General features: G+C 44.4%; 1 protein-coding gene across 1 annotated transcript in view; it reads right to left on the bottom strand.

The window, feature by feature from the left end:
• Positions 1–15,496, bottom strand: part of LOC124620102 (vicilin-like seed storage protein At2g18540) — a 114,898-nt gene that overhangs the window by 13,177 nt on the left and 86,225 nt on the right. The window contains exon 3 of the mRNA XM_047146770.1: positions 12,394–12,512. Within this exon, the coding sequence (XP_047002726.1) occupies positions 12,394–12,512 (119 nt within the window). The remainder of the gene's footprint in view (positions 1–12,393; positions 12,513–15,496) is intronic.

Here is a 15,496-nt window from a genome sequence, read left to right as displayed (position 1 = left end):
CAAGGACTACTCTAGTCGATCACGTCCGAAAGCTAGAAATAAAATAAAAAAAGAAAGCGAGGTTTTACCTTTAGTGTCTGATAATGACGACGTATACAGTTGACACGTTTAATGCAAAATAAATGCGGCCCGATCTGTGCACATTCAAATGGTTCAAATGGCTCTGAGCACTATGGGACTCAACATGTTAGGTCATAAGTCCCCTAGAACCTAGAACTACTTACACCTAACTAACCTAAGGACATCACACACACCCATGCCCGAGGCAGGATTCGAACCTGCGACCGTAGCAATCCCGCGGTTCCGGACTGCAGCGCCAGAACCGCACGGCCACCGTGGCCGGCTCTGTGCACATTACGTTGCCCCTTACTTCATCCGATGAGGATGTGGTGGGGTCAGTTTGAATCTGCTCATTTTGTTCTGCTCTCAGCTTTTTGTTCCACAGCTCTACGCTGTCAAACTTCCCAGTGGCTGGAGCTACTGAACTCCTCTCCTCTCCACTCCGCGCGATACCATTAGGCCCCACAAGGCGATAGACGTGCTTGAACGGTAAGAGGTAATTATGAACCTTCCACAACAGCGTGCAGTGCTTTTGTGACATTTTTAGGTTTACCGCTTTTAATGAATATTTTGTGTTTTTAGAAGTATTTGGTCAAAATGGACGACGAGGAACAGGATACTGTGCGCATGCGTCTTTGCGTGGCGGAGACATCAGTCAGTGAAGACGACTTTGGCAAACAGCAGCGGAAAGGATCATGGTAGTGATACCGAGCAAGATGCAAGTGATGGCAATGACAGGGAAACAAAATACCACTGTATGAGTTGCAAAACACTACAAAGTATCCAATTATAACAGAAATAGTGAAGTCATGGGGTAGTCATGTATCCAGTTACTTTTATTTTGGTAAAGATGGAATTAAGTGGTACGAAAATCCGCCGCAACAAGTAGTTCGGACCAGTTCTAAAAATATCGTCAGACTGGTACTTCGAATAAGCTTGGTAGCAAGACTGGCATAGTGTCTGAATGTTGGGGTCTGTTTTACAATATTTAGCAATGAAAATGCGGTTTACGTTATCTTGAGATAGACAGACCAGCAAACTGCACACATTGTGGCCGAGCGGTTCTAGGCGCTTCAGTCCGGAACCGCGCTGCTGCTACGGTCGCAGGCTCGAATCCTGTCTCGGGCATGGATATGTGTGATGTCCTGAGGTTAGTTAAGTTCAAGTAGTTCTAAGTCTAGGGGACTGATGACCTACGACGTTAAGTCTCATAGTGCTTAAAGCCCCCCCCCCCCCTCCCCCCAACTTTGCAAACTGCAGAAAGGAAAGGAACTTGTGAACTGGTTGTAAACCACTATTTCGTAAATGAAATGATCATGAGAGAATTGAAAGCTTACATGCGCTTCTTTTACATTGCTGAACTTTACCAGTCTGGGAGCTATAACGCAGTTGACCTTTGGGATTCAGACAGAACAGGTGTTAAAATATTTCGGTTAACAATAACACGGCAGTATTTTAATTTTATTGGAAGCTGTCTTCGTTTCGACGGTACGTCAGATATTTGAAATATTCATTCAAAACTCCAAACAAGCCTGTGTTCTAGGACAATATACAGCTGTAGATGTGTTGCTTGCATTCAGAGGTAGTTGCAAATTCAGGCAAAATATACCATCAAAATCGGTCAAAGACGGCATAGAAACATCAGCTTTGGTCACCGTGAGGAGCTTTCGTGTCTTGAAACTAGAAATATACCACGGAATTATTTTTGATGAGCAATAAACCACTTAATGTGTTGAATCGTCTGGTGCAGCCTATTTCAAAACCGGCCTTAATATGAATTTCGATAATCCGTTCACGAGCTATGAACTAGTGTCACATCGACCAAGGAACGGAAGCCGATTTCTATGTAAATAGCCCGTAAGTGCAAGAGAAATGTTCCTCCGGAATTTTGGAAAACCAAGTTTGGTTTCCGAAAGGATATTATACTCCTATCTCATGTAACAAAGAATAACAGTCATTTTTCTCGTGTCTAGTCTTCACCACATTGCTCAAATTGATTCGAGACAAAAGTAAGAGAGAGGTAACGAAAGATTGTGCAGACGTTGCAGATGAAGTGTGTACGACATACAGGCTGAGTCTTACTAACGTTCAAAAACCTCCGCAGATGACGCTGAGACAAGTAATTTAATATAAAACACAGGGAAATGTCGGGAAATACAGCAAAACTAGATGACAAATGTTGAACATGTGACGGCATCACTTGACGTACCTCGCCGCAAGTTGGGCGTTTGAGGCTATCGGTCGGTCACTCCTGATCATCCCGTCCCGGCTCAAGCGTTCACGTCGTTGTGGATCTCGGATCGCATGCGGGACGTCTATGCATGAGTTGTAGGGTTCGAGTATTCCTTCTGCCGGGCAGTATTTGTTTCACTATGTTAGACAAATAGGTTTATTATTTTATTTAACAGTCTCGTGGTGTCCTCTAGTTAATTACAAAGTACAGTATCCTACAACAAAAACCTACCGTATTGCACCACAAGTAAATGGGGTTAAACTCCTAAACTGCGTCGTTATCAGTAAATGACCTACGCTTTCTTTACTAAATAATGTCTGTAAACGGTAAAAGAAGGGGTAGAAGCAAAGAAACACAAAACAAGAACAGCTTTTACTTGGCTGCAGCTACGACAATCTTGTGGCTTCTACGTTTACAAGAGACTACATTCACAAAAGGTGTTGGAAATTTGCACTGTTTGCTCGAATCCAAGTATTGCATCGCTTAGTCATCCCTTCACGCCCAAGACCAACTGCTTTACGTGCGACGAGGTACGTCATCTGATGACATCCGTGTTGAACATTTCTCATCTATTTTTGGGGTATTTTCCGACATTGGCAACCCCATGTGCCTTATATCAAATTACTTATCTTAGCGTTCTCTACGTCACTTCGGGCGTTTCTAAACGTTACGAAGAATCACTCGGAACAACGTAAGCCGAAATTTAAAAACAAATGCATAAGGCAGTGTTCAGTGTAATATCAAATATGGCAGGCATAAACGCTGATATTATTTACCGACGAAATAACAGTGAGACTCACATGTATAGTAATTTTAGTAAAACACTAGACCTTACACTCGTCAGTCAACATCTGAGTGCCCTAAAAGCAGTAGCTCAACTATCGAGCACTTTTTATACGAGAATTAGATAATTCAGTTGAGTCTTCACAGAAATCGAGTAACAGAGTCCCAAGCGTAAGGCTAAGCTGCCAGACCTCGTAAGACAGCTCTGGTTTGCGAAGGCTGTTGTAAGTACATTTGTCCATAACACATTCTTCCGTTCTGTCATTAATGTGCTACGCTGAGAGGTGGCTAGTAGCTTATGAGCCTGATCCGTAACAGTGTTTGTGATTGAAGAAGATCTGTCTCATAAACACTAGAACATCCAAATTACTGATAACAACGAGAGTTATTGCTGACTTTTAAAAGTATCTATCAAAGTCCTGCTTGAGATAATTTTTTTAGACTTCAGTACAACTGAAAAAATTAAACGTTCGTGTGCGTAATGGTGTTTCCTTTATGAATTTCCTTTGGTTAATATCTACACTGCGCAACAGAATTAAAAGATCACATTTTCGAAACCACATAATTATCTCCCATTGCAACACAGAAGTTCGAAATTTGTCTAAAAGGTGCGTACAATAGTTCTATCTAATGGCGCAAAAGTACAGGCTCCTGCGACGTCATTGTCGGTCTCGATAACGCTTCAAACAGGAAAGTGTTGGCACATGAGGAAAAAAAGACCATAACTCAAAAGTTCATATGATGTGTAAGGTGGGTTAATGATGTCACATTGGCACCAAACTTCACCAAAATTATTTCCAGTTCCACAATGGACGCGCCACATGAAGGAAAGGTCGTCAGAGCCCTTCCTTTTGACACCCCTAAAATGGAGGCCGTAGCTGCGATGCCCAGATTTGAAGTCACTTAGTTTTCGTATGAGTGGCCGAGGAAAATATTCCAGGCACCCTGCCTCTCGGAATCGGTACGAAAAGGCTTTAGGGGGCGCCAGTAAGAGCGTCAAGGTATTATACCTCTCCCTTGGCCGTTGATTCCCTACAAAGCTGCTCTAGCGTCTGAGGGAAAGCAAGCACTGACTGAGGGGTGTTGAAGGGGCTGCCTAACTCTCAGGCGCTAGAGCAGCTGTGTGTGTGTGTGTGTGTGTGTGCGTGTGTGTGTGTGTGTGTGTGTGTGTCGAAGTTTCAGACAAGCACATTCGTAACGTGCTCATTTAAAGTGGGCGGGTGTACCCAGGATGTCGCCGAACAGAATGTTCTTAGAGGGGCCGTTTCCCGTTTTATTCGTGCACATCTTAATGTTGCACCGCTTGTGCCCATAGGAGGGCGCGAAAAACGAGGGAGGAAAATGCAGAAGTACCATTGCCTGTCACAGATCACGTTCAAATTTCTTCGAATGTTTCTGAACGGTCCACAGTGGTTATAGGCTGAACACGAGAGCAGAAATTAGTCTTGCTGCCCTCTGAAGGGCTCAGATCACGCTTAATCAGAATGCAGTGCCATAGTGTCCTTAGAGATGGATTGAAACGTCCGAGAATATCAACAATGGTTGCCTTCGTGTTGTTCATCGCACTGTGAACTGTCATCTTCGATCGCGAAGTGTCTGGTAATCAACGCTCCAGGGAAAGGGAAAATTCCATTGACGGCATTTGTTCCACCCCCCTGTGGGCTTTATGTGCAAACTGTACCAGTGGTGTATCTGGAATGTTTTCCTTTGCCTCTCACAAGAAACCACGTGATTTCGACGCTGGTTTCGCGATTGTAACCATCTGAGCTATCAAAAGGAGAGATGAATGTGGCTGAGAGGAGGTGGGACGACGTTTCCATCATGAGTCAGATCCACATGGTACTGAAAAGAACTGTGGTGAAATTTGGTGAAAACGTGACATCACTTACCCACCTTACATTTCACATGAATTTCTGAGCTCCTTCCTTTTTCTCACATGTGTCGACACCTTGCTTTTGGAAGTGTTTCCGGGCCCGAGAGTGACGTCATTACAGAGGAGATTTCCACGCACCTTTCAGCCAAATTTCAAACTTCTGCATGGAAGTGGAAGGAGACAATAAAGGGGTTTTGGAGAAAAGAGCCTTTAATTCTGTTGTGCAGCTTAATTTGTAAGTTTACTTCCCATCCTCTGTTGTAAAGTAGCAGTAAATACTTAAACAATATGAAGGAAAAACTGGTCTTCGTGACCCTTCACATCCTTGTTCTACTCTTTTTGTATCATGTTCTCGCCGGGCTGTAAGACAGCTTCGGACGGTATAGCCTGACTCTGTAACGGCCTGATCCTGTATCTTGTGACGTGCTCGGGCCAGGAGAGTGGAGTCTCGGGTAGTCGCACTTCAGAACGCCGGACAGACTACAGCAGTACGCACCGGACAAAGAAACGCGACCCACGGTGTGTGCTGGAGGAGGGCCACAGCGAGTGGGTAACGCGACGCCGCGCCGGCGGACGGGCGGTCCGAGGCGAGGCCGGCCCCGCTCACAGCTGGCCGCGGACCTGTCAGCCGCGGATAACACGCGCTCCGCCCCGCTGCACCACTTCAAAGGGGTGCGGAGCGGCCGGCTGGCGGTCCGGGGCCGTGTCTCGCCTGGACACCTGCCGTGTGTTCCCGAGCTGCCTCCCTCCACTGCCCACGCTTTGCGGCCCACTCTCTCCAAGCATCACGTGATATTAGGGTGTTCGCGACGAGAAAGATGTAACTAACAGACCGACACCGACTTTTTATACTACATGATACATGTGCTAAAGGTAGAACGTGTGTAACTAACCTGTTTCTACAGGTTATTACGTTAAGAGTGGGAATGGAAACGCTTACTGATCGTGAAATTAACGTGAGAAGATTAGGGTCGCCACCGACTCTAACCATAAAACTGATCAGAGGTTTGGCTGAGTCGGAAAATATATTAATTTGATCACAGACCAAAAACTCATAAAAATACGTACGTCGTGATACCGCTAATAGGGGATGCGACGTAATTAATAGTATTTCCCGTGCACTGTTCACGAGAATCAACCATTTAAAATAAAATAGCACATGCAAGAACACTGTGCAGAAGATCAGCTCCCAGCAACACACCTGAAAATAAGACATAATCCAAGGCATTTGTTTTAAAATAAAAGGGAAACTAATCACTGGACCTGTGCGTAAGGAAACGCATTGGATGTGCTAACAGGAAAGCTACGAGGTGAGTGGCTTAGGTGCAAAAACGTAACCTCGGAATACAAGAGAATATTGTGGATAAAATCATTTATTTGTAAGACATGGATGTGAGTCATGTACACAATTCCTGATAACATGAATTCCTAAGACATTGAAGAAACGCGTCGATACGTTCACCGTTGTAATCTACACCTAAAAGCATTGGTGTGAATCATTCATACGACTGCTGTTGCCTGATAACTAATCGCAATAACTCGTGAAACGGCACACGTTTCGCAGTACACCTGCGTGACCACGTGGTTTGTGGAGACGCAATTTCTAGTTATAGTACCCAAATTGCAACAATATCGCATCACACGATCATGAACAGTTAACATTATTTAAAACAAACATGAGATCGGACAGTTAGTGATGCCGGTAGCCCAACAAACTATAATGTTCTACCACGTGGTTGGCACCCCACGGACGAAAGACACATAAAGCAAGAAACATTTACGAGAAGGCGAAGCCATAAATATTTAGAAAGATGAAAGCTTATACAGGCACAGCTGAAGGCACACAGACATTCATACAGAAGCGACTGCTCATTTCTTATCGACACCTTTGTGTGGCGCTCTTCCAGTGGATCCAAGTCTGCTATAGAAATTTACTAAAAGAAAAATCTGCCGAAGTTTTGCATTCCTTGCTGCGACAAGGCAAAGCAATCTTTCAGAGCTGAAAAGCGAAACCACAAGCTAACAGATCTCCCCTCGCCAAGTAACAACGCGCCACGCGGTGTCTAGCTCACCCTTCCATGACTGGAGCACAGCTGTGGACGCTTCCCCTACCGGCGGCAGACTGCCTCCCTTTTTCTTCTCCAGCCTCTTCCACGCTCTGCGTGGCCCGGAAAACCCAAAGATGCCATTTCCGCCACCAACCTAACGTAGGTGGATCTCTCACAAGTAGCGAAAACCTCTTTGCCTACTTGACCACTACCAGAGTTTGCTATTCTGTACAACTGATGCTGAATCTGCACCACTATCGCAGACTTTCTGCAGCAGACTACGCCACCGTTTAGTAACGTGACACACAGCAACAATCATTCAATTACACCACTATGAGAGTTATGAGGAAAGAGAAACAAGGAAAAGGTGAAATGCTAGTGAAAATGGGCTACCGGACTAATGAAAGGTGGCTACAGGACCCTTTCACGTGATGCCCTGGATCGTAATGTTTATGTTGCAATGAGTGATCAAAAAGTTCACGTTGGACGCCGTTAAGTCCAGAATCGGCATGTCAATCACAAAAATTCACTGTCAGCATTGTCGCCGTTGTGGCCGAGCCGTTCTAGGCGCTTCAGTCTATAACAGCGCTGCTGCTACGGTCGCAGGTTCGAATCCTGCCTGGCGCATGGGTGTGTGTGATGTCCTTGGGTTAGTTAGGTTTAAGTAGTTCTAAGTTCTAGGGGACTGATGACCTCAAATGATACGTCCCATAGTGTTTAGAGCCACTTGAACCATTTGAACTGTGAGCATTGAGCCAATGATCCCAACGATGCCTGTTGGGTGAAACACTGAGTCCTGTTGTGTGAAGAAGTCCTTAACCGACTGTTCCACATCCTCGCCCGAGAGGAATCGTCGACCCTTCTAGGCCTTTCTTAAGGGTCGAAAGCCGTGATAATCGCATGATGAGAGATCTGGACTATAGGCCGGATGCTCAAGAGTCTCCCAGTTCAGTTGGTATAGCATACGCACTGCAACATTTGCAATGTGGGGACGTGTGTTATCATAAAGCAGCTGTAGTCCTTGCATGGAACCTGGAGCACCGTTCTAAAATGGTGGTTTCCGACAGACGTGCTACCCCTTACACATTCTTCGTTCTCTGATGGATGGCTACCTGTGTGTGGCCTTCGGCAGCCTAGAAAAAATAACACGTTTGTCCCTTTTGGATGCATTCGATAATAACATCCTCATAGCAGAAGTTTCCGCGTTTACCGCCGGTCGTCAGAGAGACGTGCGTGCCATACTAATCTCTTACCTACATATTGGTGCTTATATACCTACGCCGGAGTCACATTACATTGCATACAAGCCCAGCAATGCCCTCAAAAGGTAAGTTTTTTGATAGCCCCTTTATACTATCATGTGACTACATTTCACATTTATTTTCCTTTGGCTGCTATTATATGAAAGAATTATGAATTTTGTGCCCAAGCAGAATACATCCAACATACTTCTTCAATTTCACAAAATTTTAATTTGTAGTAGTGTATTTACGAGTTTGTGACTGCCTGTTATTTCAGTTTTGTAATGCAACTACGATGACTTAAAAATTGTCGTTTTGAAAGTTCTAGTTTATATCTATTTAGTGGTATACATTGTAACATACTAAGAAAGTAGCCGAAGTGAAATGTGCAACTTTTCAGTGAGAACTGGTGTAAATGTTAGCAATTGAAATAACTGTGCAGATGATGTCAAGGCGGACGATGGCGAAGTACACTCTCGATGTCATTGTAAGAGCAGTCACCTATTCGTGCATTCTATATGGGTCTTTAAGATATCCATATGCTGTGTATACAGATTGTCCACAGAACCTGAAAACGTTTACTCCCTAATCCAATTGTAATATTCCAAGTGCAGCAATGAAACAGTAGCTTTCACTCACGCAAAGTATACCCTGAAGTTTAATTCTGTTAGGCTATAGCAGTGTAATTTAAAACCTCTATTTACATATTGGGTGGGCAAAATAAAAACGGCCTGCAAAATATTTCGTGCAACCTAAGACAGGCATCTCAACTGACTTCATCTGTTCCTGGTGCAGATGATGTAAGTTGGGTTGCCTGTGCATGAAATATTTTGCGGGCTAGTTTCATTTTTCTCACCCTGTGTGATATTGAATAACCGTTTGTAACTGTCTGAATGACTAACGCTAATTGACAGTCTACACTGTTAATGAAAGTGTAAAACCGTTGTTTGTGTTTATCTGAGCATGCTAATCTACAAAATTACTAGACGACTTTTCATGGGGTTTTCACTATTAATTAACTAAGCTTGGGGCAACGAATAGGCTTTATTTCATTAAAACAGAAACCGCTCGAAGGAAAAAAAAACGACTTAAAGTTTTACATAAAAATGTCATGTGTATCTGACTGCAAAGGAATAGCGAATTTACTTCGCTCGAATGTAAGATTTTACTAATTTTTGTTTTTCTGTCAAAGTCTTAACGGCATTGCTTTTCTTATTTAGATAGGTTTGATTTATATCCTTCGCTAGGAAAAACGAATTTATTAAGTCTGCTTTGTATTTTGCGTGTTTAATCATTAAATTTTGATTTCAATAGCTTGCTTACCCATTAAATTTTGATATCGATTGCTTACGAATAAGACTGCTTAGAAAATGGACGAGACTTGCTAAATACACCATATGAACTAAAAGACTGCGGACTGTGTGGTCAAGAGGATCCATTGAATATCCTGAGATGAGACTAGCTGCGGCTCAAGAACATCAGGCTCTAACTCACTCACGGGTAACTCCTTATGAAAGCGAAGTGTGACTTAACTGTGATCGAGAGTATCATGCATTATATCGCTCTTCAGCGCCTTACTTCTCTACAAAGTAACATAACAGAAGCGGAAGTTCTGATGGGAAGGGGCGCAGGCTAGCGACACTTTGTAGCCAGGATTCTGCTTATTCCTAAGAATTTGCCATTTCACTTAATATGTGTCCCTTACGAAACTCGTGAGAAACGTTGTTTCTCACGTTCCGACATAGAGTTGCACACCGCCATGTTACAGGATACAATTCGGAGTCCTCTAGCGGCAAAGTGCTATGTAGACATGATAAAGAAAGAAGTGAATAGTGTTTGGTTCATCTTTAAGACTTTTCACATAACAAAATTTGGAAGCGTTACTTTTCCTCATTATTTCCTGTTCCATTCGCTTATTGTGGGAGAGAAAATGACCGTCAAGGGAAAACACGTTGGTAGCTGCATAATGGTCAGTCTTCTTCGAATACGGATTCCCTGCATTTACGTAGCAGCGTTTTCCGACAATTACGTCGTCTTTCTGCCAAGGATTCTCATTTTAGCTCCGGAAGCAATTCCATTACATTTTCTCACGCGCTCTGTGGAGTTTTTATGATCCCAGCAGAGCGTCTTGGGATTTGTTTCATGTCGTCCGTTACACCTGTTCAATAAGGACTCGAGACATTGGAATAGCTGTGTGGAACTGGTCGTACTAGTGCCTTGCATGCAACCAACTTGAAATATGCATTGCGTTTTTGCAGAACTCTTTAGAAAATCTAAGTTTTCCATTCATTTTCCCCTATACGGATTCTACGTGATAAAAATACGTCATGATAATACTACGTGCAGTAGTTTCTATACAGTGCCATCTCACTTGCAAAATCCTTCGGCTGTTCTCATACAGCTAACTACTGTTCACGAACTAACCATTGCCCATAACCTTTCAAATGGCCATTGGCGGCTGGCGTAAACTACAGAGTATAGGATATGGTCAATTTCAACATTTGAAATTGTGTAAGATAAAATTCGATCCTGTAAAATTAGTCTGACCAGGTCTGTACCTTCAGAAAAGTACGCGTTAGTTACGCAGGCAAATGGAATAGCATCACAAAAAAAAACACAAACGCTATGTAACTTACTAGGCGCAAACTCAAATGAGATATTTCCCAGGAAATGAAAAACGCACGATGTTTACGTCAGTTGAGGTTAATACACACTCGAGTACGTATTCCAGTATTATAAAAGAACTCAAGCTCCAGTTCAGGAGAGACATAGATAAAGTCTTCTGTTATTAATTACAAAAATTGTAAACGAAGCTATTCATTGGCAATTATTGCTATTATTACGAATGACACAGACCTACCGAAAGCCTTGTAAACAAATGCAGTTTTCAGTCAGAAGGAATGATTACCCATAGCATTAAAAAAAAGTCAGCAGCGCTGTTCACGTTTTAAATACGTAAAGTGGGCATTCCATATATCATATATGTCTGTAGATGTATTTCTTCAAACTACACAACCCGCCCCCCCCCCCCCCCCCACATATATATATATATATATATATATATATATATATATATATATATATATATATATATATATATATATATGAGGATTTATTAGGAAAGACAGGAAAGAATAAGGTATTTCTAACCAGCAAAAATATTGCTTAGACAATACAATATGCACAGCTCATAAAAACACGGCAAAAGAGGGTCACAATAAGAGACGTGACATCTGCGAAGGCAATGTCAGGATACGATTGATATCTCAGCAAAAATGGCTTACCATAATATATAGTGAGATGCATCGCATTTGAAGTACAAAAATAAATTCTCGCATAAAATTGACTGTTTCACTCATTACAATACATGTTTATAGTAATATAAACAAAAACGCAACAAAAATTCGACTTCATAGACCTTGCATACACAAAGAGCCATCAGAATAGGCGTAAAGTAAAACTTCGTGACCACCCTGTATTCCTGCATCGGCTAAAAAAAATTTTAAAAAATGCCACAACACGTATTGAAGTGATGCTATTCTCTGTAATATAAAGATATGTGGATGTGGAAGTTGTCGTATTCTTAAAGAAAATAGTAAATCACAGCCGGCTCTTGTTTTCCCGACCCTAACGGTATTAGAGTTCGAGGCCCGAGAATGTCTTTCAGTTTACTATCTCTCTCACCCCAGGGCTGCGGGGTTTGATGCAGGACCCTAGCCCAAGATTATAGGTGGAATCCCCAACGGCAGCTGCGGCGGAGGAGGGGGGGCTTCGGTACGGCGCATACGCTTGGCAGAAGGGGCAGCGCATCCAGAGTACCGTAGGCAACAGTAAGGTTCAACCTGAACAAGTCGGCAACTCCTGCAACCCATTCAACACACGTAGTGACCCGTCACTCCTGTGGAAAGAGTTGTTTGGATCGAGAGAAAGCCATGAATGCTGGGCTAGTTAGTGGCTTTGAAATATGTCCCAGGCGATGGCGTACCTGTGGAGAGGACACTCCGCCTGTGCATGCAAAGATGCAGATAACATCGCGGGGAGTCGTAGAGTCGCAATTACCGGGTTTAAGCCCTGCGCTGAGGGATGTGTTTGTGGGCGTCAGGGGTCACTCTCGTCAGTGGCTAATTGACGGCTAATTGACTGGTTATCGCCCGCCTGAAGCTGGGCAGCCCCCAGTCAGTAACGCACTAGTCCGTCCCCCACCATGTGCTTCTATGGGGTATGGAGCAACAAGAATCTCGTAATGCGTGATAAAAGATGGGTTACTGAGGCACCTGGAAAAACAACCATAAGGTAGCTCATACGAACAAAACCGACAATTCAGTAACACTATCTGCCACCTGGAATGTCAGAACTATGTTACCCAGACTTGACATGATACACAGATGCTGCCCCTGTAGTCAGAACAACAGCCATAATCAACAGAGAACAGCTGCGTCTTTGCATTGATGTGGCTGCATTACAGAACTTGTCTCTCAGGGGAAGGCACCCTGCGTCTCTGCATGAAGATAATTACACGGTTTTCTGGAAATGGGGAGATGTTGGAGAAAGACGTGAACATGGAGTTGTCTCTGCAGTACGAAACCGTCTTCTTAGCTTCCGCAAACAACCAAAATCTAGTTCTGAACGATTAACAACTTTGAGATGAAGGAAAAAATCAGGCCCCATCACAGAGATCTCACCATATGCTCCCACTATGAAAGCGCCACCTGAAATCAAAGACAAGTCTTACGAAGATCTGCAGAATTGCTTGGAGAATGTTCGTCGATCAGATAAACTCAGATCAGATAAATTCATGTTAATGCGAGACTTCAGTTCCAGGATTGGGAGTACGTGGAACTTTGCACATCGCTTTCTCATTGCGTCACAGACACTTCCGGAACAGAGCCGTATAGAAACACTTACGTTCAGGCCATTGGCATCAGGTCGACTTCTCCATAACTAGAAGATGTGACTTATGTAGTGTCACCCCCTGCGTGTCTGGGGCTAGAATAGGTTCGAGGTATCCCTGCCTGTCGTAAGAGGCGACTAAAAGGAGTCTCTCACTTCTTGGCCCTATAAGTTCAGGTCGCATTTTATGGTTTGACTTGCCACTTTCAAAATTCTACAGACGTGCGGGCCATATGAGGAAGGACGCCCTACGTGGTCCACGAGTTATCCATAGTGCCCTTAGATTGATCTCCTGACCCTCTTGTCATGGCTTTGCATCTCCACCTGCAATTCAGCTATTTGGGTGAGGACACTTTCCGGGGCGTGTCATCTTCTTCCATTGTCTCCTGTCCTCCTCCACCCCTATGACAGTCTTGGATTTCTCTGCACCCAATATCCAGCACGGTAACCAGTCCGTTGTGGTGGGGCTGTCATGCACCCATTTGGTGGTAGCCCCCTGACAACACAAGTACCGCAATGCTGATGCCTGAGCTGCAAACTTCCCACGTATACCAAGTAGTAGATGCCTGTCTTCCTGGGGAATCAGGACTCGTGTCAATGGCCATCATGTCAGGTGGCCTTTGCTGTGAATGGATGGCACCCATGGGGAGAACCCTTGGTCAGAGTGGGTGGTTTTAGGGCGGATGACCCGCAATGAAGTGGACTAAGTCTTTTCTTGCTGGTGACTGTACGGCAGAGCAGTCTCTAAGAAGGGAAAGATCAAATAAAATGCTGACAGATATGACCCTAAATCCTTTCCCTCCCTCGCTATTCCATGACAGGAACATAGGGCTACAGAAAGAAGAGAGCCATATTCACCTCAGTATTTAGTTGACAGCAGAATGGACAGGTACTCGTTTCTACGTTCGAAGCCTCAATCTTTTTGAACATCTTGAGGATAAGTTTGGGGAAGTGACAGCACTGTCCAAGACGAGAAGTAGTGAAGTCTTGATTTCGACAGCATCCCCAGCCCAATTCCGGCTGTTACTCAGTTGTGATTGGCTGGGTGATATTCCTGTTTCTGTCACTCCCCATGGTGCAGGGGTATTTTCCATCACGACCGCCTCTTGCAATCTGACAATTAGCTCCGCGCCAGTCTAAAACGGCAGGGTGTTCATTTCGTCTGGGACATCTACAGGGGACCCAAAGACAACAGGGTTGCTACCAATGCCTTCATCTTGGCCTTTGAGGGTGATTCATTGCCTGAAAAGTCAAGGTGATGGTTTACAGACTTGACGTTAAACCATACGTCTCTCCCCCTATGTGGTGCTTTAAGTGCTAGAAATTCGGGCATGTCTTCGCGCTGCACTTCTAACGCCACATGTCGAGACTGCGGACGTCCGCGACATCCAGATACTCTCTGTGCGCCTCCTCCCACCTGTATCAACTGTGGAGAGCAGTACTCCCCATTCCCGCCAGACTGCACAGTACTCCAAAAGGAGCGCAAAATCATGGAGTACAAGACCCTGGATCAGTTGACTTACCAAGAGGCTAAACGTAAATTTGAACGATTACATCCCATTCGGTTGACGTTCACATATGCTGCAGCTACATTATCATCACTATCACAAGTAACAGTAATACCACACTCAGTGCTACGAATACATTTGCGCCCTTCGTGGTAGGGGGGAAATCTCCTTCTGTTGCTCCCAAACTACCTACTTCAGGAGCAAGGCCTCCAAAAATGGGACACCCCCTCCCTCCAGCCAGGGAAGCAACAGCCTCCTCTGGCTCCTCTAGTGGGGAATGGGTCCCTTGGGGCCCTCTCTCCCAAGGTCTCCACTTCTGCCGCAGCAGACACTCGCCAGTGGCTAAAGGAGCCAAAAGCTGGTGGACGAAGAGCTTCATGGTATTCCTCCATGCCAGAAGCTACTTCAGATAAGTCCTCCCAGCAAGCCCATAAAGAGAAGCGAGAGGGCAAGCAAACAAAGAAGTCTGCTAAGAAAAAGGACCCTCTGGTTGCCCCAACACCACCACTCCATACCAGTTCTGCACCTGTGGATGAAGCATCCCCTGAAGACCTGGCTCTCACTGATGTCTCATCCATTATAGGAATGGATAAAAATACTCAATCAGTGGCAGTCGGTGACCCTGAGGCGTAATCTGCCTCCTTGGATGCTTCATGCCTTCCCAGCCTCACGATAACGTCATCCTCCAGTGGAATTGTGGCGGTTTTTTCCACCACTGGGCTGAGCTGTGCCAACTATTACGCTTTACTCTTGCTTCCTGCATTGCCCTCCACGAAAACTGGTTCCTGGTAATGATGAACCCTGTCCTTTGCGGCTATAGTGGATATTACAAGATCCGTAGCAACTATAATAGTGTGTCA

The sequence above is a fragment of the Schistocerca americana genome, chromosome 6, assembly GCF_021461395.2.
Source record: "Schistocerca americana isolate TAMUIC-IGC-003095 chromosome 6, iqSchAmer2.1, whole genome shotgun sequence".
NCBI lineage: Eukaryota > Metazoa > Arthropoda > Insecta > Orthoptera > Acrididae > Schistocerca > Schistocerca americana.
This window is presented reverse-complemented; position numbering and strand designations above follow the sequence as displayed.